Source organism: Ursus maritimus, unplaced genomic scaffold (genome assembly GCF_017311325.1).
Source record: "Ursus maritimus isolate PB19 unplaced genomic scaffold, ASM1731132v1 scaffold_7, whole genome shotgun sequence".
Classification (NCBI taxonomy): Eukaryota; Metazoa; Chordata; class Mammalia; order Carnivora; family Ursidae; genus Ursus; species Ursus maritimus.
Window position 1 is genome coordinate 15,296,582 of NW_024426885.1, and position 24,942 is coordinate 15,321,523.

The 24,942-nt window shown below is 34.5% G+C and overlaps 1 protein-coding gene across 1 annotated transcript in view; it reads right to left on the reverse strand.

Moving 5' to 3' along the window:
* Window positions 1–24,942, reverse strand: part of ATRNL1 (attractin like 1) — a 756,768-nt gene that overhangs the window by 494,802 nt on the left and 237,024 nt on the right. Inside the window, exon 20 of the mRNA XM_040623807.1 lies at window positions 24,570–24,663. Within this exon, the coding sequence (XP_040479741.1) occupies window positions 24,570–24,663 (94 nt within the window). The remainder of the gene's footprint in view (window positions 1–24,569; window positions 24,664–24,942) is intronic.

Genomic DNA, 24,942 nt, shown 5'->3' on the forward strand with positions numbered 1-24,942 from the left:
ACCCTAAATTCAGTGGCTCAAACTCTGAATTTATGTAAGTAGATTATAAAAAATGGAACAACATAAGAGCATTCCAAATCATGAATTCTAAGTTAAATTAAATTCTTCAAAATTATGGTTAATTATAGCAGTGGGAGAAGATCATAAATGTTCTCAAAATTTCTGAAGTTCACATTTTTATATCTGCTTCCAGAATTCAATTAAAATGAGAGTTAGTGCCTAACAGAGATACAGCTTGATTTCACATGTTTTTTCATTGGAACACCCTCAAAAATAAATTATTATAAAATGATATATCCCAGGCTAACTATTTGAATAAAGTGACTTAGTATTTAAAGTATATGTAAAATTTTAAAAGATGAGAAAGACCTTCCAAAATGTCTTTAGTTTTAATACAGTTAATCAGAACAGAGGAATAATTTTAATATATATTTTTTAGTTAATAAAAGATCAAACAGTTGAGAATATAAGTTAAATAATCAGGTTACATTATGAATGCATGTTTCAGCCATGTGTTACTAGCTTTTTTATTCATGAGTTGAAGAGTAAATCTTTCTATACTAACTGCGAAATCAAAGTAGAAATATAATAGTCCTTTATACCACTAACTTTATTCTCTGTGAAACAATGAAACTTTGGGAGTTAGGTTTCCTACGACTTCCCCAAATGCAACTTTCAAAATGCATGATATATAGTTTTCTAGCTGTAGAAAATGATCATACTCATTATTTCAAGGTTAAGCACTTTAGGTTCTCTACTATTTCTATATTTTGTTCCTTCCTTTAGGCTCACCTCCATAAAACCCATCACTTTGTACCAAATACATACAAATACTGAAGGACTGATTTACAATACTATTATAATTTCTTTTTCTGTCACAAAAAAATAAATATGACTTGTTGCAAATGGACATCTCAATACTACTTTTATTTTATTTTTTTAAAGATTTTATTTATTTATTTGAGAGAGAGAGAGCACAAGCAGGAGGAGCAGCAGAGGGAGAGGGAGAAGCAGGCTCCCCGCTGAGCCGGGAGCCCGAACCAGGGCTTGATCCCAGGACCCTGACTTCAGGACCCAAGCTGAAGGCAGATACTTAACTGACAGAGCCACACGGGTGTCCCTCAATACTACTTTTAGAATAGGAAAATATTCAAAATAATAGTGCCTGCATTGTTATGCGTGATATTCCCTGCATTTCTTATTTGTCTAAATAGATGGCTGTCAAAGTACCACAGCAATCTAAAATGACTAACTTCGACAAATGTTAAGGATTTCAAGTACTTTTTAATTGATCTATATGTTGACTTTAAGAGCTCTGGATACAAACCTGTATATCCATATAGAAGTTATACAATATTTATTTTGGTTGATAATATTAAGTTTATTCAAATTATTTAATATTATATTGGAATAGAAGTTATTGTGATACGTTACCTTCAACATAATATAATTTTTATAAAGGCATCGTTAAAATTTTATTTTCTGCAAACTACAAATTATCTCAGGAGGATGAAATTATATGCTCTTGTTGAGGAAGTAATTTTTGCTACCTTTCATTGCTCAAGCCCAGAATTTTAACAGAAATAAGGAATTAATACCACCTTCTTAAGAACTAAGCTGAGGGGCGCCTGGGTAGTTAAGTGGCTGACTCTTGGTTTCAGCTCACATCATAATCTTGGTGTAGTGAGATGGAGCCCCATGATGGGCTCTGTGCTCAGCTTGGAGTCTGCTTCAGATTCTGTTTCCTTCCCTCTCCCTCCTCCTCTGCCCCTCCCCTGCTCATGTGCTCAAGTGCTTGCATGCACTCTCTCACTCTCTCTAAAAAATAAATAAATAAATAAAACCTTAAAAAAAATAATTAAGCTGCGAGGCTTTATTGCATTCTTAAAGGCGTCCAATACAGAATTATATTCTCTTTTAAATTTTCAAACTCAAAAAATCAAATTAGAATCATATACAGTCTAAAGATCTTTTTATTAATAAGTATTGAGACAATTTTGAATACATTAAAAGTATTTTCAAAATGTATAATTATGAGTGGAGTTTAAACCTCAATTTTTAGTAATTCAATTTCAGCTATCATCTAAAAAAATCACTAGTGCCTATGAATAACTAAAAAAATAAATAATTCCAAAAGAAATATAATGAAACTTTAGGCATAAAACTCAGCCTGCAAAACACAAAAGTAGGCAAAAATATATGCAAACACATTCCTTATTTTTCATTGAGACATCTCAACGTTATTAGGATGGCAGTTAATTTGAAAGGTAATTTTCAATTTTACCAAATAAAAATTCCAGTGAGCTTTAAAGAAGTTAGAAAAGTTGTCTTAATGTTCACATGCAGAAGTAAAAATATAATAGCCCAAGTATCCATTGATAGATGAATGCATAAGGAAGATACGGTATGTATACACAATGGAATATTATTCAGCCATAAAGAATGATATCTTACCATTTTCAACAACATGTATGGACCTAGAGAGTATAATGCTAAGTGAAATAACTCAGTCAGAAAAAAACAAATACCATATGGTGTGGAATTTAAGAAACAAAACAAGCAAAGGAAAAAAAGAGAGAGAAACCAAGAAATAAACTCTTTTAACTACAGAGAACAAATTGATGGTTACCAGAGGGGAAGAATGTAGGGGGATGGGTGAATATGTGATGGGGATTAAAGAGTGCACTTATGATGAGCACTAAGTAATGTATAGAATTGTTGAATCACTATATTGTATACCTGCAACCAGTATAACACTATACGTTAACTATACTGGAATTAAAATTAAAAATTCAATTAAAAAAAGAAAAAAAAACAATGAAAAGGAAGAGATTTGAGGGGAACTAGACTTAAAGATACTAAAATATATTCAAGGTCTATGCAATTAAAATAGTGTAGTATCGGTGCATTGATAGAAAGACCAAAGGTATAGAATAGAAATTCAGAAACAGGCTCAACTATGATATACTAAAAATCCAGCATATCATATTATAAAAGTGGTATTTTAAATGATCAAGATAAAATCTTTTTCATAAATGGTATTCAGACAACTGGATAGCCATTTGGAAAAATATAAAATCAGATCCAGTCCTCACACCATACGCATACAAAAAACTCTAAATGGATAAGACATCCTAGCATACAAAATAAAACTTGAAACATATTAGAAGAAAAAATTGCATGATAACATAGGTATACTGAAAAGCATGGTAAAAAGAAATGTCATGAGTAAAATCAAAAGATATGACAAATTGTGAGAAAACTGACAATATATGTGACATAAAAGGGCTAAAATCCTTAATGTATAAGGAACTCTTTAATAATAAGGGAATGACTGACAATTCCAGAGAAAAACTGGCAAAACACATAAATAGAAAATTCACAAACAATTATATAAAAGTGGTTCTTAAACATATGAAAAGATGTTCAACTTAACTTATAAATAGGGAAATATGAGCTAAAACTATACTGTCACTTCTCCCCCATCAAATTGTCAAAATTTCAAAAGTATAGCAATATGCTCTGCTTAAGGGACTGTGGGCAAACTGTGCTCCTACACAATTATGAGCTGGTATGAATACAAAATGAGAAAATCCCTACGGGGGAGAAATTAGCAATATCTAACAAATCTATGTGAGCATTTATTCTTCAACCCAGCAATCCCACTTACAGGAACTTGGAAGTAAACCACCAGCAATATGAAAATATATGAGCATAAGTTTATTTACTGCAGCATCATTTATAATTACATAATATTGTAAATTATCTAAATGTCCATGCACACAAGATTTGTTAAATAAACTACAGTATATAAACACAATGGAATACCATACATCTGTAAATAAAACCAAACAAAAAGATAATGAAGATCTTAATGACCTAATATAGATACAGATCTATGATATGTTACCTTTTGTGTAAGAAGGAAAAAAATGAATGTATATGTATATGTGTGTGTATATATATATATACACATATATATAAGAAACATGCATGTACATAAAACATATATATAGAGAGAGAGAGATATACGAATCACAGCAAGGATAAACAAGAAAACAAGTCAGTTACCTACTGGAGGAGAAAATGGGAACTAATCACTCTGAGTATATTTTTAAGTACTTTTGTCTTTTGAAAGAATGTCGATGTTCAACCTATTCCCATATATATATATATATTAAGCCAATAAGAATGAGAAAGAGGAAAAAAAACCTAAAACAGAGACTAAGAGAAATGAATCTAATAAATTTCAAATGAATACTATATAGCCACCCTGAAGGGAAAGGAAGGAAGGGATGGAGAAGAGTAGGTGAGGAGAGGTGAGGAGGAACAGAAAAGGAAGGAAAGGAGGAAGGGAGGAGGGGAGGGAAGAAAAAAGAAGAGGGACCATTCCAAATAACTTCCTAATGCAGTATCTGACTATATATTCTCAATCCTGGGCAGAGTAAGGTGGAGGAGTCAAACTTCAAAATCTTTTTAGTTTTGCTTATTAAAGTGATATAGACAAAGCAATTCTGAAAGTATTTCTTGTATTAGAGAACTGAACAAATAAGAAAAGTGTTAATGTCACTGGAAGCTAGTGTTTTCACTGAGGAAGAAGAGACACAGATATTAAACTGGAGAAGGCCCATAAGAACCTTGGAGAGATACACTGGAACTGGAAGTCTGAGTATGAAGTAATGCTTTCTAAAATATGTATATGTGTGTATATGCATGCATATGTACACATGTACATGTATATATGTACTTATTTGTACATATAAATAAGTATTTCCTAGTTCTGTTCACTGAACAGTCCACTAAGTTAAGACACCTCCGTAGCAAAGAGCATATCTAGCACCAAGATATTGGCCTCTAATATAATTCTTCATTACAAGGAATCAGAATTCTACAAAAATATTTTTTAAATGGCTGATCTGAGGCAGGACAGGTAAAGATGAGCCTGGGACATCTTCTTCTATCAGAAAGTAAGGAATTATTCACAAAATGATGGGTCTATGTCACAAAAATACAAGCAAGCTTGAAATAGCTCCCACTGGCCAAATCTGGAACAAGATGAGAGCTGAATGATGAAGTATAACAGTGATTTATAATCATTGGAGAAAACAGGAATTCATGAGTTCATCCCAATAATAAATAAATAAATGGTGGAGAAAGAAGAGCTCTTGCTAACAGTAGAATTTTAAGAACTCACTAGTAAATGTAGAGAAGTATGGGAGTTGGTAATTATCATAGTAAAGATAGAGATCGGGCAAGAACAACCAATTTTTTCTTCTTATAAATATGTCATATCCTATAAGAGAAATTTGTTTCATGTCTAACTCACTCAAAAAAGACAAAAGAAAAAGAAAGAATTCAGGTCTATTTGTCATATCTCTAATCAAAATCCAAGATCTTGCATTCTAATAGAAGTGTCACTACCCGTGGAAAAATATATTCATTACAGGGGATGAAATTAATGAAATCTCAAATAAATATATAAATGTATATATGTAAAAATTTATAAATATATGTATAAATGTATCACCTATACCTAATGCTGTGCTAATTCAAATGAATGATCTTCCCATCTTATTTCCCATGTGTCAAAATCAGCTGATATAATCATTTATGCAAATCTATTACAAATATAATCAGCTGATATGTTGAAATGTTTGGCACAGCCATTATAGATTTTCATGTAACCTATATAATAATGTGATTAGGAATCAAGACTATCATAATCTATCAATTTCATTGTAGACCTCACACATAAATGAAATTAAAATATCAGAGTGGAGTACTTCACAATTATTTTCAACAAAAGGAGAAAGCAATATTACAAAGAAAATTCTAAATTCTTTCTTAACTAAAATTTTACATATATGAATGTTAAATAATCAGATTAAGAAAAAGTGTTTCAAGATATGTTTTATTTTTTTATTTTTTTAAAGATTTTATTTATTTGTTTATTTGAGAGAGAGAGAGAGAAAGAGGGAGAGAGCATAAGCAGAAGGGACAGAGAGAGAGCATGGAGCCCAACACAGGGCTTGATCCCACGACTCTGAGGTCATGACTTAAGCTGAAATCAAGAGTTGGACGGTTAACCAACTCAGCCACCCTTGGGTGCCCCTAAGCTATGTTTTGTTCTGTAACAAACCACTGTGTTAAGTAACATAAAAGTAAAATTTCTTTTTAAATAGTCTGTTTTTAGAAAAGCCTTAATTTATGTTGTTAAAATTATTGTACCTATTCAGGAAAGTATATTTTTCTATCAAAGATTGAGATGCCCTTCATAATTTAAAAACCCTAAAAGCACATAAGGTGTGTATTATATATTTAATACACAAATATATAATTCAAGTAAATAAAATAAGAGCTCAATTGGATATATTTGCACTAGTTATCTATTGCTAAATAACAAATCACAAAAGTTTAACAATTTTAATCAACACAATTATTATCTCACAGTTTTTGTAGGTCAGGGTCTGAACATAGAGCAAAGTTGGGCTCTCTGATTTTGAGATGAGGTAGGATGCAATCAAGGCACTGGCTGGAGCTGGCGTCTGCTGTATAGATGCAACCAAGGTGTCAGCTGGGGTTGGGTTCTCAACAGAGGTTTGACTGGGGCTGGGCTGCTTCTAAGCTCCATCAGGTTGCTGGCAGAATTTATTTCCTTGTGGCTATAGAACTAAAGGCCCTGGTTTCTTCCTTATTATTGGCTGGAGGCTGCCCTCGGCTCCCAGAAGATGCCTTCGATTCCACTTACTTCTTCAAAGCTAGCCAGAAAGGAGAGACTCCCTAGAGCAAATCTTCTAGCAAGACACAGACTTAAAGGGGTGCCTGGTGGCTCAATCGGTTAAGCATCTGCCTTTGACTCAGGTCATGATCTCAGGGTCCTGGCATCAAGAACCAGTCAGACTCTTTGCTCAGTGGGAAGTCTGCTTCTCCCTCTCACTTTCCCTCTGGGCTCCCTCTCTCTCTCTTTCTCTCTCAAATAAATAAATAAAATCTTTTTTTAAAAAAGGACAGACTTAAAGCATATTCATGGAAGTGACATGCCATAATTATAGAAGAGATATACCATTACCCTTGCCATATTTTCTGATTTAGAAGTCAAAGACCCTGCCCACACTATATAATAGTGTGAATACCAGGAGACAGAGATCATTGATAGTCATCTTAAGGTCTGTCCACTGTAATATTTTGTCAAACATAGAATTTCTTATTATAAAATATTTCAATATATTTATTTGAGATATGAACATATATTAACCTAATTCACATAATAAATAATTTGAGAAATTAGATTATTTGAAGTTCCAACTCAGATTATAGGAGGTAAAGTGAATGTGAAGGGTAAGTGTAGATATAAATAATAATTCTTTAAACATATTAATATTGCATTATATAAATTATACTAATATTTCTAATATGAAGGCTAAGTAATATTTTTAAATTCAGAATCTTTCTGTATAAAGATTAGATACAAACATTAAAAGGCTTCAGAAGTCTTTTTTCTTTTTTTAAAGATTTTATTTATTTATTTGACAGAGATAGAGACAGCCAGCGAGAGAGGGAACACAAGCAGGGGCAGTGGGAGAGGAAGAAGCAGGCTCATAGCGGAGGAGCCTGATGTGGGGCTCGATCCCATAACACCGGGATCACGCCCTGAGCCGAAGGCAGATGCTTAACTGCTGTGCCACCCAGGCGCCCCTTCAGAAATCTTCTGAATGGTTTAATTAAAAACATAACTTCAAAGTGTTCTGTGTCTAAAGCAAAGGGATAATCATCCTTTCTTCCCAGTAAGTAAACTAAGCAAACAGGCAGACCTTTTAAGAAAACACATTTAGGCTGAAATATTTATTAGGGACTTTGAAAGGGCAAATATTGTCGTTATATGTCACCTAAATAATGACTATCTCTTTTGTGAATTATCACATTGCATTATAAATGTAACTTTTAAAAAACAAAATATAAAATAATGCCATGTTCTAAGTGCTAAAATATAGCATTTCATCTTGTCCCTATTAATTTAAATATTTAAATATACATACATAAACATCTTATCATGAGATATACATTTTCTACTCAGAAACTAAAAAGAGGGGGTGGACATCTAATTGCTTTAATTTTGAAATATCATGACAGATGATTTAAAACAGCTGAGAATCTGATAATAAATTTGCCTTTTCACAGGCAATTATAAAAAGTACACATAAGATAAAACACACTGGCTTTTGTTTTTTCCTCTAAAAATACCTATTAAAATGATATGCAATATGAGCAAAAATATAATATTAGAGAGTAGCACAGTATCAATATTAATAACATATTTCTAAGGCAATTTAACTTAAAAAAATCAAAAACAAAGGTAATGTAAATCCTCAAATAGTACAGGAGGTACAGGTTTTAAAATTATAAGGCTGTATGGATTTCAGAGACCAATAATGATAAGTAGAACTAACCAGGTAAGTTGAAGACAACTAAAAAAGGTAGAGTTTACTTTTTTATGCTTAAAAGGCTAGAGAGCAAAAGAGTGAAAAATTACCAGGACTGGATGCAGAACAGGACAGAATCCCAGGATCATTTGGGGGATCCTTTTGTCCCTAATTATGGATGGAGACAATATTTCACAGGAAAATGGATTAGAGTCTAGGCCCACCAAAGTTTGGTGAACTAAGTCCTGAAGCGTAATCTTAGGAATTAGAGCGTAGTGAGGCCTTCCAGAGACTGTATATTTACTTTGAACCAAACTTATGTCTGAAAATGATTAAGGTTCTACTGTTCTCATGCACATAGCAGAATTAAATTTCCTTTGAAAAGACTGCATCCAAGGTCTCAATCTATAATTAGATTTTGCAAATATGGTATCGAGGACAAAATGAAAAATAACCAGACATGGAAACAGATAAGAAAACAAGAACAGGAGCTACTGGAAACAAAGGATGATGAAATAGGGCTACAGGAATCCAGATATTATCAGGAAAAAGACCCAGGTCTTAAAATAATGATCTTCATTATAATGGAAGAGATAAAAGAAAAGATTAGAAATTTGCCTAAAAAATGGAAACAACAGAAGACAATTATAAACTATAATAGATAGTTTAAGAATTTAATCTGAAAAAGTGGGAACTATAAAAACAACAAAATGAAAATGCAATAACCAAAATTAAGAACTGAATGAATGAGATTAATAACCAAATTAGACACAGCAGAAAAGAGAAAAGTGAACTGAAAAACAGGTCAGGAAACAAGGGAAAAATATAAAAGAAACCTAAGAAATATGGTGTTAGTAGAGTCCCAAAGCAGAAGACAGAGGAAACAGAGAAGAAGAAACATTTGAAGAGTACTGGCTGAACTTTCTAAAATTCCTGACTGATAAATGAAAAAAAATAATTATAAGAAGGATTAAGCATATCAACAATTTTTGTTCAAAAACCAAGGAATAAAACAGACATAAGAAGAAATTAAAAATCTGAATAGTTTATATTCTTTTAAAGAATTGAATAGTTTATATCTTATTTTAAGGAAATAATTAAAATCTTTCCACATAGAAAAATCTAGCGCCATTGCTTATGTTCCACATATGCATGAAACCGTATGATAATTGTCTTTCTCAGCTTGATTTACTTCACTTAGCATAATCCCTTCCAGTTCCATCCATGTCAAAGCAAATGGTGGGTATTCATCTGAGGACGGGAGGGAAATCCAAAGGGGGAGAAATCAGAGAGAGAAATGAACCATGAGAAAATATGGACCCCCCCCCAAAACAAACTGAGGGTTTCAGGGGACAGGGGGGTGGGTAACAGAGTGATAGGTATTAAGGAGGGTACATACTGTGATAAGCACTGGGTGTTATATGCAACTAATGAATTACTGAACACTACATCAAAAACTAATGATGTACTATACAGTGGCTAACTGAACATAATAAAAAAAAAGAGGGGGGCTCAAACAAAAATTTGGGGGAAGAAAAAAAAGAAAGAAGGAACAATCTAGGGCCATTTGGCCACCATAGGGATATTACCTAACAATGGAGAAGACAAGGAAGTTTTAAACAGAACCCCCCAAAAAAATCACTAACCGTATGGAAAAGACTGATGTTTCAGATTATATTAAAATTAAGAACTCTCTTCATCAAACATATACAAAACAGTGTGAAAATCCAAACCACACAGTGGTAATTTACCACACATATCACCAACAAAAAACATGCATCCAGAATGTATAAAACATTCTTACAAATGATTAAGAATTCAGTAGAAAAAAAAATCACAAGAAATGCGAAAGAGCACAATTTCATAAAAGAGAAAAAAATTGGGGTTAAATAAATGAAATCTTTAAAAGATTAAACACATAAATCTTTGAGAACTTTAGTCCTTAAGAAAATCCAAATTCAACTTGCAACATCAGAATCCTTAAAACTAAAATGTCTTTTATTTTTTTTAATTTTTTTTATTTTTTAAAGATTTTTATTTATTTATTTGGCATAGAGACAGCCCGCGAGAGAGGGAACCCAAGCAGGGGTAGTGGGAGAGGAAGAAGCAGGCTCCCAGTGGAGGAGCCTGATGCAGGGCTTGATCCCAGAACGCTGGGATCACGCCCTGAGCCGAAGGCAGACGCTTAATGACTGTGCTACCCAGACGCCCCTAAAATGTCTTTTAATACCAAGTATTGTCAAGCATACAGACATTAAGAAAACTTAAACAGCCATGGACACTACATCAACAACTAGTGATGCACTATTAAAAAAAATAATTAAAAAATAAACATTAAATTAAAAAAAGAAAAAAAGAAAAAGAAAACTTATACAGCCCTGGAAAGAATATGATTTGATGTAACAATATTACAAAACAGTCAATCCTCTGAAATTAAAACTATGGACACTCAATACATACCCATCAAAAATGTGCGAAGTTGTGAACCAGGAGATATACATGAGAATAATAATAAGAGCACTGGTTTTCATGTAAAATGAAAACAAAACTAAGATTATCAAATAAGAAACAGGAGAATGAATAAATGAAGTGTGGTACAATAATGCAACAAAATACTCTACATCGTTGAAAAGGATCAAATTACAGCTACATGGATGCAACAACTTAGATGAGTATCAAAACACGTTGGGTGAAAAACACGACACGAAACAATATAGCCACAGACTAGAAGAAAATATTAGCCAAAGATATATCTAATAAAGGACGGTTATCTAAAACATATGCAGGACATTCGGGAGGGTATGTGTTGTGGTCAGCGCTGTGTATTGTGTAAGACTGAGAAATCACAGACCTGTACCCCTGAAAGAAATAATATATTATATGTTAATAATAAAATTTTAAAATATATATATATATATAAAGAACTGTTAGAACTTAACAATAAGAAAACAAACAACCCAATTAAAAAATGGGCCAAAGACTCCACACCAAAGAATAGATACAAACAAGATATAGCAAATAAGCACACAAAAAGATGCTGTACATGATATGTCATCAGGGGCATTCAAACTAAAACAACGAGATACACACACTTTTGTGTGTATCGACTTTTGTGTGTAACAACTACACACAATTTTGAACAGGCAAAATCCAGAACACTAACAACTCCAGATGCTCATAAGTACGGGGAATGTGGAGCATCAGGAACACTCAGACATTGCTGGTGGGAATGCAAAATGGTACAGCCACATTCAAATACATTCTCACAGTTTCTTCCAAAATTAAAAATACTGACCACATATGATCCAGCACTTGTTCTCCTTTGTACTGACCAAAGAAGGTGAAAATTTATGTCCACAGACAAAAGTGCACGTGAGTATTTACAGTGACTTTATTTATTCACAATTGCTAAAATCTGGAAGCAATCAAGATGTCCTCCAGTAGGTGAGTGGACAAATAAACTATGGTACATCCAAACAATGAAATATTATTCAGCACTAAAAAGAAACGAGCTATTAAACCATGAAAATATATGGAGGAAACTTTAATATGTATCATTAAGTGAAAGAAACCAATCTGAGAAGGCTACATACTGTATGAGTCCACCTACATACCGTTCTGTAAAAGGCAAAACTACGGAAACAGTAAAAAGACCAGTGTTTGCTAGGAGTTAGGGGAGATGGATGAATAGTTGAGGCACAGGGAATTTTTAGGTCATTGAAACAACTCTGTTTGATACTATAGTGGTGGTACAAGTCATTTATACATTTACCAAAGACCACAGAATATACAAGACCAAGAGTGAACCCTAATGTAAACTTGGATTTGGGTGTAGTTTTTTTTGTTTTGTTTTATTTATTTGAGAGAGAGAGAGAGTCAGGGCGGGGGAGGTGGGAAAGAGCAGAGGGAGAGGGACAAGCAGACTCCACACTGAGCGTGGAGCCCAATGCAAGGCTTGATCCCAAGACCCTGAGACCATGACCTGAGCCAAGATCAAGAGTCAGACACTCAACTAACTGAGCCACCCAGGTGTCCCAGGACTTTGGGTTTTAATGATGTGTCAACGTAGGTTCATAAATTCTAACAAATGTACCAGCCTGGTAAAAGTTATTGATAATGGAGAAAGCTATGCATGCATGTAAGGGGTATACAGAAAATGTTTGTACCTTCTGTTCGATATTGCTGTGAACCAAAAACTGCTCTAAAAACGAACGTCATTACAGGACGCCTACATGGCTCAGTTGGTTAAGCATATGCCTCTGGCTCAGGTCATGATCACAGGGTCCTGGGATCCAGTTCGGCATCATGCTCCTTGCTCAGCAGGGAGCCTGTTTCTCCCTCCGCCTGCCATTCCCCCTGCTTGTGCACGCTCTCACACCTGCTCTCTCTCCCTGACAAATAAATAAATGACTAAATAGATAGGTAGATAGGTAGACAGATAAATAAAATCTTCAAAAAAAAAAAAACAAAACAAAAAACTAAAGTCCATTAAAAAGAATCCAGATTGACAAAACAAGACAATGAAAAGATTAAAAATTACCAATTCAATGTCTTCAAAATTAAGGAAAAAAGCTAAAAATAATGGATTAAAATAAAATAAAAATTGAAATTACTGATAAATTAGAAAGTATTTCACATTAAAAAATATATAAACTGAAGAGTGATTAATCTGAAACCTAGTGTAGTTAGAGCACAAGTCTCTGAAGAATAAAATCAATCTCTATATCATGTAATTCTTTCCCTAGGGAACAAACAGTATTAACAATTTTTGTTACCTAAAGAATACTTAATTTTAATTAGCTACTAAATATTTTATATTAAAACTGGGATTTAATAGCTCACAAATACTACTGATAAATTTTATGATACAACAAATCCAGAAATAGTGCCTCAATTCTCATTTGCCAATTATCCTTAATAAAGAAATTATGGGGGGTGGCGCCTGGGTGGCTCAGTGGATTAAGCAACCAACTCTTGATTTCGACTCAGGTCATGATCTCAGGGTCATGGGATCAAGTCTGGCATCTGGCTCCATGCTCAGCAGGGCATCTGCTTGAGATCCTGTCCCTCTGCCCCTCCCCCAACTCATGTGTGCATGCAGATGTGCAGTTTCTCTCTCTAAAATAATTAAAACCTTTTTAAAAAATAAAGAAATAATGAGTACACAGTAAGTAAGGAACACTGTTTTTTTAGTTCTAGAAGCCTAGATGGAAGTTCTACTCTAACACTAATTAAATTGTGACCTTGGACAAACTAACTTTTGTAAGTATCTGTGTCCTTAAGAGTAAAATGGGGATAATAATACTACCTACTTTATAAAACTATTGTAGGAATTAAATACAAGTGCCTAACCCAGAGATAGACATTTGGTAGAGTTCAATATATGTTATCTATGATGACGACAGTAATGACAGCAATGAGGAAGAGTAAAAACATAAAAAATAGAGGGTATTATATTTGCACCTGCAAATGTCAAAGCAAGACAAAAAGATAATTATTTGAGAAACAGATTACACTGGAATATTTTCAATCATCTATCTTTTTCATAGAAGAGTGCTGCACTGGGGCCACCAGAAATGAATCAAACTGGCATAGCAGTGTATAGCAGTGATTTATCTTAAAATGCACATACATTTGAAATGCATCCAAATTTTGATAAAACATCTACACATATACCAGATATATATTTTACATTAAAATGTTGAAATTTACTGTACTTTATTTCTTCACAGAAGGTTAAGTTGGAACATACTAGGAGACTATTTATTTCATCCTCTGATATTTTAAGATAATTTTTAATAATAAATACAGAAGAGGGCGCCTGGGTGGCAGTCGTTAAGCATCTGACTTCGGCTCAGGGTGTGATCCCAGAGTCCTGGGATCAAGCCCTGCATCAGGCTCCCCCCTCTGCTTCTTCCTCTCCCACTCCCCCTGCTTGTGTACCCTCTCCCACTGGCTGTCTCTCTGTCAAGTAAATAAATTAAAAAATCTTTTAAAATAATAATAATAAATACAGAAGAATGACCGAAACAAATTCAAAGTTTAAAGTACATTTTCTTTCTTTGGTATTTAAGTCTGTTTCTTTCTGTAATTGTTTCCAACTTATAATTAGCATATCCTACACATTAATTTGATACTCCGTTCCTTACTGTGCACTTCTTTTATACTAACATCTGTACAATTCTATATGTGTTGAGATCTATTCTGACCATCTAGAATTAAAACCACTTAACTTTACTATGCCTTATATCAATGTAATAGTCAAACTGGAGATCACGGACTATAGCTAGTCTCCTAAGAAACAGCCTCCAATGAGAATAGCTCTAATAGAAGAGATGGAAAGTATGCAAAGGCTTTAAGAGGTGAATGTGGATAAAAGAACAAGTTAGCCCAAACACCCCACAGACAGTTGACTAAACTAATACCAGAAGACACACTTAATCAATACCTTTCACTTAAGGTAATTCAAATGAAAGTGCTTTAATTAAGGATGCCAAGCAAGGTGCCAAAGGAACAGTAATTACTCATGGAAGGGTATGCTAACTCCTGTAAAAAAAAAAAAAAACACCCTAAAATCTCAGTACTTTTACACAATTAATGTCTGATTATAGCTTAACGCACAGTCCAGTGTTAGGAGGTGGAGTTGGGGAAGACCTCTTGCTCCATGCAGTCTTCCAAGACTGAGCTGTTCTTGAGATCCACAATCTCTCAGGTCCTCATCCTCCTCTCCACTGCACTACTGAATAGGGGCAAAGAGGATGTATGGCACAGAGCTTTTTAGGTACCAGGCCTGGAGTGATGGACATAATGCTTATTGGTCAGAACCCAATTACATGACCTCCAACCTAACCAACAGTAACTAAAAAACAGAGCCTGGTTGTGTTCAGAAAGTTTTCACAATTGATAACTAAATGAAATACAATCTAGTACAGCTCTGGGGCTCAGAAAGACTAATTGCAGAGCTAATAGATTTGGAAGTATGTTCCTAAAAATCCAAAAGTTTTAAAGGCAGGAAGGCACACTCCAAAAGAACCCAAACTTTTTCTTGACATGGCGGTATTTTTTACTCAAGTTGGACTTCTTACCAGGAGAGCACCTTCCTGGAGAGTTGGAGGTGACAATATTAAATCTGTTTTCACATGGGGCAAGCTTAAACTGAATTAGTAACCTGCTTTCTCAACTGATATGTTGAGATTTATGGCTTTATGGTCTCTCACTGAATAAATGTTTTTGAAATAAAGGAAGCATAGGTGTTCCTCAAATACCTTATTTCTTAGATATTAAGGCTGCTTGGCTCATGAGCACACATAAACAATTAGACCTATCTGTAGTTGTGAATACAGTGGGCAAAAATGAGCTAGAAAATTTTAACAATATTTAGTGTATTTGAAGACTATATTCACCAGCTGTTTATCCAATTGTGTTTATGAAGCTGATAATCTATATGCAAATTAGATACATTGTAAAAAGTAAGGTTGTACAGCAAATGATTCCTTTGTATTTTTCGTATAACAACTTAATGTAGATTAGGGCACAGTGATGAAACAGGTAGTATATTTCCTCATTCCCAATATAGAAGACTTTTAAAAACAACAAGAGAAATTGGGAAAAACAAAAATCCTAAGATATTTGTTTTATAAAGCCCCTGCTATGTGCCAGAAACTAGTCTAGAAAAGAAGGCACATGTTTGATCTTCCTAAAATGGAAAAGGCACTGACATCATCTTCTGCCTCCTTCCCATAAAAAAAAAAAAGCCTAGATATAACAAAATAGAAAAAAAATGGAAAAATGGGTAATAATCTTAGATATTGCTGGCCTAAAGGTAAACTGGGGAGGAAAAAGCTACTCAGAAAGACCATCCTCCTATGGCAATATTTCCCAAAGTATATCAAGGACTATTATTTCACAGTCACCTAGAACAGTTGTAATAAAGCAAAATTTTGGTCCCCGAGCTAGAATTTAAGTCACTATATTTCTAGAGATTTCTTTTTCTTTCTTTTTTTTTTTAAATTTTTTATTATGTTAGTCACCATACTAGAGATTTCTTTTCACACTAATTTTGAGAACCAGTGTCCTCAGCATAACATAAGTAGCTATGAAAAAGCCATGACACTAAAGATAAAAGGTTATAAGGAAGAGAAAAGGATATTCAATTATGAATTAATTTACTAAATTAAAAGATCCTGCTTAGTAACAGTAACCCATATCTCATATAATCATTTTATAATTCCAAATGTCTTTCAGAAGTTTAATCAATTTATTGTGGAAAAAAAGTAAAATATGATTCTGGATCAACCCATCAATTTTCATTAATCTACCAACATAATATCAAATGATACCATCAATATATATAACTTTCTCAAGAAGTTAGTAAATTGCTCTAAGATCTTATGTGCAGTAAATGAAACGACAAAAGTTCTGTGGCTAAAAAAAAGCACAAACTGATGAGGTAAGTGATTCTCAACTGTTAAGTGTAACAGTTATCTCCATAATTATGGATTTCTTTTTTTAAAAAAGATTTTTTTTATTTGTTTGACAGAGGGAGAGAGAGAGCACACAAGGCGGGGCAGCAGGCAGAGGGAGAAGCAGACTCCCCGCTGAGCAGGGAGCCCAATGTGGGACTCAATCCCAGGACCCTGGGATCATGACCTGAGCTGAAGGCAGACACTTAACCAACTAAGCCACCCAGGCACCTCAATAATTATGGATTTCTAATGGAACTTACTAAAAGGTCTAAAAGGGATGCCAAGGATAGTAGACATCCTGAGTGCACAAGGCAACTCCACAAAACAACAAAAAATAATTGACCAAAACCCACATAACTTTTGAACAACACAACAAATGAACAGATTTTTGTTCATAATTATTTGGGCCTAGAACTTAATTCCATTTTATGTGTAAACACAGAGTAACTTTGCATGTTTACAACATACACTGAATTTTCTAGAAATGCAACTACATGTGACTTGAAAATACACCATATGCAATTTTGATCAGAATTTAACAAAAAAGTGTTCATCATTTCAGAAAACCTCACACCGATAGCTATGCTGTCCACAGCAGGTACAACACACATCTTTGAGAATGCCATATGTCTAGAGAACATCTGAGTCTCCTTTTAATAGACTAAGAACCAAATATTATTAGTAGTATCAACTTATTAATAGCACTGGATTTCATTAATAAAGTGGTTAAAGTTTTATTATTTCTACCCCACACATTTTTTTTTAAATCTGTAACACTACAATACAAAATCTTTGTGGTAGAAATTACATATTTTAAAATTATTTACTTGGGGGTTGCCAATTGTTTTTCAACATGGGACTCTTAAATGTTCCCAGAAGCCTACAATCCAGCTCTATTGGCTCTAATATCACTCTTTTTTCCAATCTGTCATCTATTTCCTAAAATCTATGAAATGATATATAGCTTCCAAAGTCTTTTTAAATATCAGAAACTGAATGAATGACTTGACATGTGGTGGGGCTTTCAAGACAGAAAATATATTTTCTGTGACATTTCATCATAATCCTATCCATTTTTTAACCACTCAAAGATCCAGCTTATATTTGAAATATAATACTTCCTCATTTTCTCCATTTCAACAGCCTGTTGTTGATCATGGCATGAGATCTCCAGCTTCTGATTTACCATCTTGATTGGATCCAGAGTGAATGAAAGGAGTGTCAGAGACTTCCTCCACTTGGCCCTTTCTACCTTAATGGCTCATTTCTCACAGGTCAAAAAGCTAATATGAGGGTCCACAAGAGGCTACATTATCCATTCCAATTATGCACTTAGAGACAGGGAAAATTACCACAGAGTGAGTCTGCAGACCCAATATAATCAATTAAACAGATTTATACCAAAATTCCATTTATTACCTAGTCCCCATAAGTTCCCATTTTTACAAAAGGGCTATGACTCTTCATCTCTAAGTGCCAGGAGCACTCCCTAATTTTCAAGATAATTAATTATGAAAATGCATGAAGTTCTAGAGAACATTATTCCATCCCCATTGAGAATCATTGACCTAATAAAGTAATGTTTTCCTCTGCCCAACCAAAATACTTTGACCTTCACATTTACTGTGTACAAGACACAAGAACACTTCACTGACTTATTGGAATTCAGATATTTCCTGGTAATCAGAAGTAGATCAGAAAAGGTCTAATATAAGGCCAATCCAGAAACATGTTTTTTCTTTTTGTTTTTTTTTCTTCACTTGCAATAAAGATAAAATTTATCAGTGCTGTCTTTGGAAATATTAACACAACTTCTTAAGATACATAGTAGCAATATTGAAAAGATTTTTCAAGCAAATAAATTAATGATATTTTGGTGATTAATATCAGTTCAATACCTTATCCAAAGCCCTTCAGAAGTATCTGTGTTCCTTTTCCCATGACCAACTATTTACTAAATGACTTGAGGTCCCACTGGAGAAACAGTGAAGGAATATTTATGGTGTATATCGATGAGAAGGTATGGGTGCTTTTTCAACTTTATTTGATGGGTGCTCGGAACCAGAGATTCAGAGTGGAATCATAAGAATGAAGAATCACAATTTTCCATTGGGACAGCGGACATCAACCTTCTGTTTACTGGTTCATGATTTTTTTCTGGTAATGTAAGTCAAACAATAATCTACTTGGGCTGCCAAGTTAGTTCACCCCTCAGAACTCACTTAGGCATTACACAAATTCCTGCAAACCAACACACCCTGTCAGCCATCTGGTCTTGCTAACTGTTAAGGTAATTAAGAGTTAGGTGCAACCACCTGTCCTTTACTATTCTGGAATCCTAACATACCCACTGACACTAGGGAGCCCAGCTAACTGGTAATATTTTCTCCTGTCTACCATGGCCTACAGACAACAGCCACCACTGAGTTTCAAAGACTCCACAGCTCCCCTTACAAGTGTACTCTTTATTGTCTTAATGAAGAAAGTGTTCTGGAAAGCCTCCAAGAAAACAGAATCAATTAATGGTCTATCTGATATTATGTAATACATGTGTTCCAATACATCCAGCTTCCTGAGTTTTCTGACTCTGATGTTCAAAATTTCCTCTAGACAGTTCCAGCATCTCCCCACCTATTTACTAGATGCAATCAGCATGCCCATATTTTAAAAAGTCATCAGGAACTACAGGTATATCACTAAGACATGAAATCCTGGATCATAGAAGAGTGTTCTATATCAATAAATTCTCCCTTCTCCAGTCTTAGATTTCATGCTCCCTGATCCAAAACCCTTCAGGTCCACTCTCATACATGCACTGCTGATTCCTGCCTCTGCATATTTCTCAGGAACTGCAACTTTTTCAGTGATAAGCTCTTACCCATCTACAGCAGAGACTGTGTCTTCCCGGTCATGCTACACTGAGACCTGACACTTGTTACTGATCTGGAGACAATAAATGGAGGCAGGGTACACTCTGGAGGAGGACAAACATCTTTTTATGAAGCATAAACAGCAGGTGAAATTTTTGCATTGTTGCCAGGGAAAGGGAAGCTACCTTACTCTATCAAATGACAGAAGACTATTACTTCTACCCAGGAGTCTTCAAGGGAATAAATCTAGGATTCAGGGCTCTGAGGTCATACTTATAAGTGTCCCCATTGTATGCCTCAAACTCCCACTCCTTCTCATCAAGCAGTGACTCTGGCATGGGTGAACTGTCACTGCTGGTCTTTCAGTTTCCTTTGCAGCCAGCCAAACTTATAATTAAATCCTGGGCATAACTTTCAACATACTCTTCTAACTGTAGAAGGTAATGGTTTCAAATGCTTCCATGAAGACCATGTGATGTTCACAGAATGCCATGAGTTGATGGAAGGCTCCTTCTTTAAGGCTTTACAACAGTTAGCAAAAGCCAGCCAAGTCCACTATTATAGTTACCATCCCCCCCAACGACTTGCAAGTTCTAAAGCTGCTGCACAAACTGGCACTTCTCCTCCAGCCTACACTTCATCCTACCAAACACGGTTAATATTCCCCATAATTACACTATAGCACACCGGGATAACCACTGTCCCACTCACCGTGGGATAAGTCATCTAACTATAACATTGCCTGCTAAAGGTCTGTTACCAAGAGCCACTTTCAGCAGCAACTGCCTTAGTTGGAATTACGTCAGTAGCAGATGCCAAGATAGGATGGGGGTGTTGCCAAGGGCAGTTATCTCAGGAAGTACTGTGACAGAGGGGGAAATGTAGGACAAATTCTCACCCTTCATTGGCTGAGGAGGACCCACCTTTGCATAAACTATCTTACCCTTCCTGGTTGCACTGGCAGAAATGAGCACCTCTGGAACTAAAAGAGGAACAAAGATTCTCATACTGTCTGTGGAATACTGGAAAATACAGTAAACTGTCCACTATAGCTTTGGTGAAACTATGACAGCCAAGGGAGTTAGCAAGATACATCATAAGTATCTGCCACATTTTATCAAATCTTTTACCTATTTTTATTTTATTAAAATAAATTATCTCCCACTGAAAAACACCAGATTCTATCACAAGTGTTGTTAGAAGGCTGAAGAAAAACAAAATTAACTACTGATCTTCCTTACACTATTACATTGAAAAGGAATTTGACTGAGTGAGAAACACTGCATTTCACAGAATGTAAATATGTGTTACCTTTACATTATAAAACTGACATATTTACAAAAATAATATACCATGTTTTCTTTGAAGTCTGCATGTTGCTCCTCAAAAGTAAACAAGTTTCATAGAGAATACACCTCACTTATTACATATTTATCTTATAGTACATATCTTCATTAAATCATGTTTTAAGCGACCATTTCCATGTTCCAGCTGTGTTTTAGGTTAGAGCCAGAATCCTGCCAAGATAAATAATGTAGTGCCCCCTTTGAATGAACATTTTGGCCCCATTACTGAAGCCTGTTTGCTGTGTCTGTTCTTCCTCTTCCCCCAGCTTACACCCCAGGAAATGCATTCTTAAAATGGTCTCCATTTTCTTCCCTGAGCAATTGGTGAGGTGCATGGAGAAAAAAAAAAAAAAAAAAACTCTAGAAAGGGTATGGATCCCCCCCTCAACTCCTGTGGCCCCCAGGAGCTCCACATTCTATTGACCATCCAAACTTGAGCAGCAGTCAACTACCTTAGCTCAAGCCTTCTATGTTTCCAGTTGGTTTCGCTCCAGGTAAACCAGTGTTCCTGTCTCATCTCTCCCTGGAAGCTCTTGTTTCCCTTTAGGTTTTTGGCTACTTGTTTACCCTGTAATCTCAATTCTCCAATGACTTCCAGAGACCTCATGGATTTGCAGTGTGCCCAGCTCTTGTTTCTTTCATTGTAAAGGTGGGAGCAATGCTCTTGCCAGCTCTCTATGTCCTTGAGCAAAAGCCTGAAATGCTATAACCTTTTTCATTTTCACTCCTTTGTTTTACTGATATGGTTTCTCCGTCTGTTTACTATATTATCCACCCAGAAAATTTTATCACCTCCTTCAAGTTCCAGCTCAAGTATCCTCTTCTCAAACTTTCCTGATCCCTCCAAGGTAAATTAATCCTGCCCTTTTCAGTACTCCGTCAATACTTTCTTTATTTCAAACCATTATAAACTTATTGAACACTTACATTGGGGTACTGATGACATGGTCCCCAAAGAATTTCATTCTAGCAAATGATACAGGAGAGTGCACAAGGAACAAATTAACATATAGGAAGAGAACCAGTTTTAGTTTGAGGAGGTTACACAAGATGTGATGTCCAACTATATATTTAAAGCAAAACAAAAATTGTCCTGTGAAGAGGGAAAGGTTCTCAAGCATTTCAAATCACTGATACAGGAAATTAGTATATTATATTTTGGCTAGTGTCTCCACTATTAGCCTGAAAAATACTTTCAGCAAAAACTATGTGATATTCATCTTCATTAATAGTACAAGCACTCAATAATTATTTAGCGATTTGAATGACTAGCTTTGCTTCCTAACAAGAATGGTTTTTTTTCAGTGTAAGCACACTATAGAAAATAATTGCTTTAAGAATGATGATCCTATTTTCATTGCCCTGCACTCAAAAGCCAAATAAATAAAACAAAGAAAAAATAATGAATATAATTCTATCTAGAAAGGCTATCTACAAAATACTGTACAAATCAGTATTCCAATTTTTCCCTTACTTACAAAAATCATAAATAAGAACTAGGGCAAAATGTACTTTCATCATTCAGAACTATATATTTTTCTACTATTTCATATGTATGCCAAACCCTGTTACTCTGTATTTCTAAGCTTATAATCCCATGATTTCAATGAAATAAAATACTGCTCTCACTTACCTGGAAAACAAAAGTATCTTACTAAATTACCACATCACATTAGAGATAATTATTATAGATGGTGATATCATTTAAGCAAAAATACAGTACAAGTTAAAGTTATCAGTTTTAATTGATGAAATAATGGAATCTTAGAACAAAAACAGAATATTTCTTGTTTATGACCAGGCCCTGATACATAATTTGTGGCAGGGGGAGGCAAGAAGCAGTACAAAATAAAAATGTAAGGCTCTTGTTAAAAATTTGTTAAGAATTTCAAGATGGTGGGGCGCCTGGGTGGCGCAGTCGTTAAGCGTCTGCCTTCAGCTCAGGGTGTGATCCCGGCATTACGGGATCGAGCCCCACATCAGGCTTCTCCGCTATGAGCCTGCTTCTTCCTCTCCCACTCCCCCTGCTTGTGTTCCCTCTCTCGCTGGCTGTCTCTCTGTCGAATAAATAAATAAAATCTTTAAAAAAAAAAAAATTAAAAAAAAAAAAGAATTTCAAGATGGTGATAGCAGTGCATTAAACCAAGCACGATGCCCTTCTAATAAGCACACACCCAAAAAAGCGGCCCTACTTATGAATTTTGTATTCTGCAAAATATTAGAAGTATCTTCTGTCTGATTTAAATCCATTGGTATTGAGGGGCGCCTGGGTGGCACAGCGGTTAAGCGTCTGCCTTCAGCTCAGGGCATGATCCCGGCGTTATGGGATCGAGCCCCACATCAGGCTCCTCTGCTGGGAGCCTGCTTCTTCCTCTCCCGCTCCCCTTGCTGTGTTCCCTCTCTCGCTGGCTGTCTCTATCTCTGTCAAATAAATAAATAAATAAATCTTAAAAAAATAAAATCCATTGGTATTGAGACCAAAATAGCCTTCTTTAATAGGAATTTCCCAAGGATCTTATGCTTTCACCTCCTTTTTAAGTTTAGAAACTACGAAGAAGGAATAAAAACTGGTTCTGTTCACCTTCTCTGAAGTTGAAAACCTATGACACCTCAGTGGCTAGCCAAAGACATAATCATCTAACTTGAAATGTTTAAAATAATTTACATCAAATAATATACTTGTTTTAAATAAAAAGAAACAAACTGATCATTTTCCATGGTTAACAGACTTCTTTGGATATAAAAGTTTTAGAGAACCCTTTATTAATTTTTCATAATTTTATAGTTATTATAGTTAGAGTTGATGATTTGTATCAAATACAGTACATTTATACCTAATATAAGTGCATTTATGCAACTCCAAAACAAAAATTATTTTAATTTTATATGGCATATATAAATTAGAAAAAAAAAGAATGTTTAGATACCATGAGACAACTGCTTTTTAGGGTTGATTTTTTTAAGGGGGAGAACAAATCTTGAGAATAACAATTAAATTATAAAAAGACGAAAATCATTCATAAAACTACTGAAAGCAGAGTAACAAGAGTGGGTTCATGTCTGGTGAAACAGAAAGAAGTATAAGGAACCACTTGAAAGGCTTAAATAATACAATTATAATTAAAAATGAGAGATTCAAAAGAAGGGCAAGAAACATGTTTTTTTACTTAACAAGCTATGGAGAAAAATCATAAAAATAAAATGAAAATTTAATGTATGTGTTTTCCAAAAAAATTAAAACTGTTTCTTTTTTTAGAGAGATACCAAAGACAAACATATTTTATGGGTTCTTATAAAGCCTTCACAAAACTGCCATTTTTAAAAGGCTTAACTTTTTATGAGAATCAATAAAATCCAAGTAAACCCAGTTTACAATAATATTGGTTGCTTAACTAGCACAAGCCTATAATAATTAGTTTACAGTAAAAGCTTAATCCACAGAAGTTCTAAAAAGTCATTTGTACTTACAATTGACATTGATCACCTTTGATTCCTTTAGTTGTGCAGAAACATTTTCCTGTATGCATGTGACAGATATTTGCATGGCCACTGCATGTACAAGCTGTAAGTCAAAACAAAAATTACACTGAATATTCTCCATCACAAACATGCATCACACTTCATTCACAGTTTTATTTTTATATTGTGTATTTTCCCCTGGCCATCCAAAAACTAGAGTTACCACATAAGTTCTTTTTTATTAAAGGGAAGTAAATTCACTTATTTAAAAATTTCGTGAAACTCTTTAAAGTCTTTGGGGTAGCCTGAACTTTAGTATGGATCCAAGTATTAACGCATTCTTCTATGGGTTCTTTTCCATTTCTCATTTGGTACATCTATT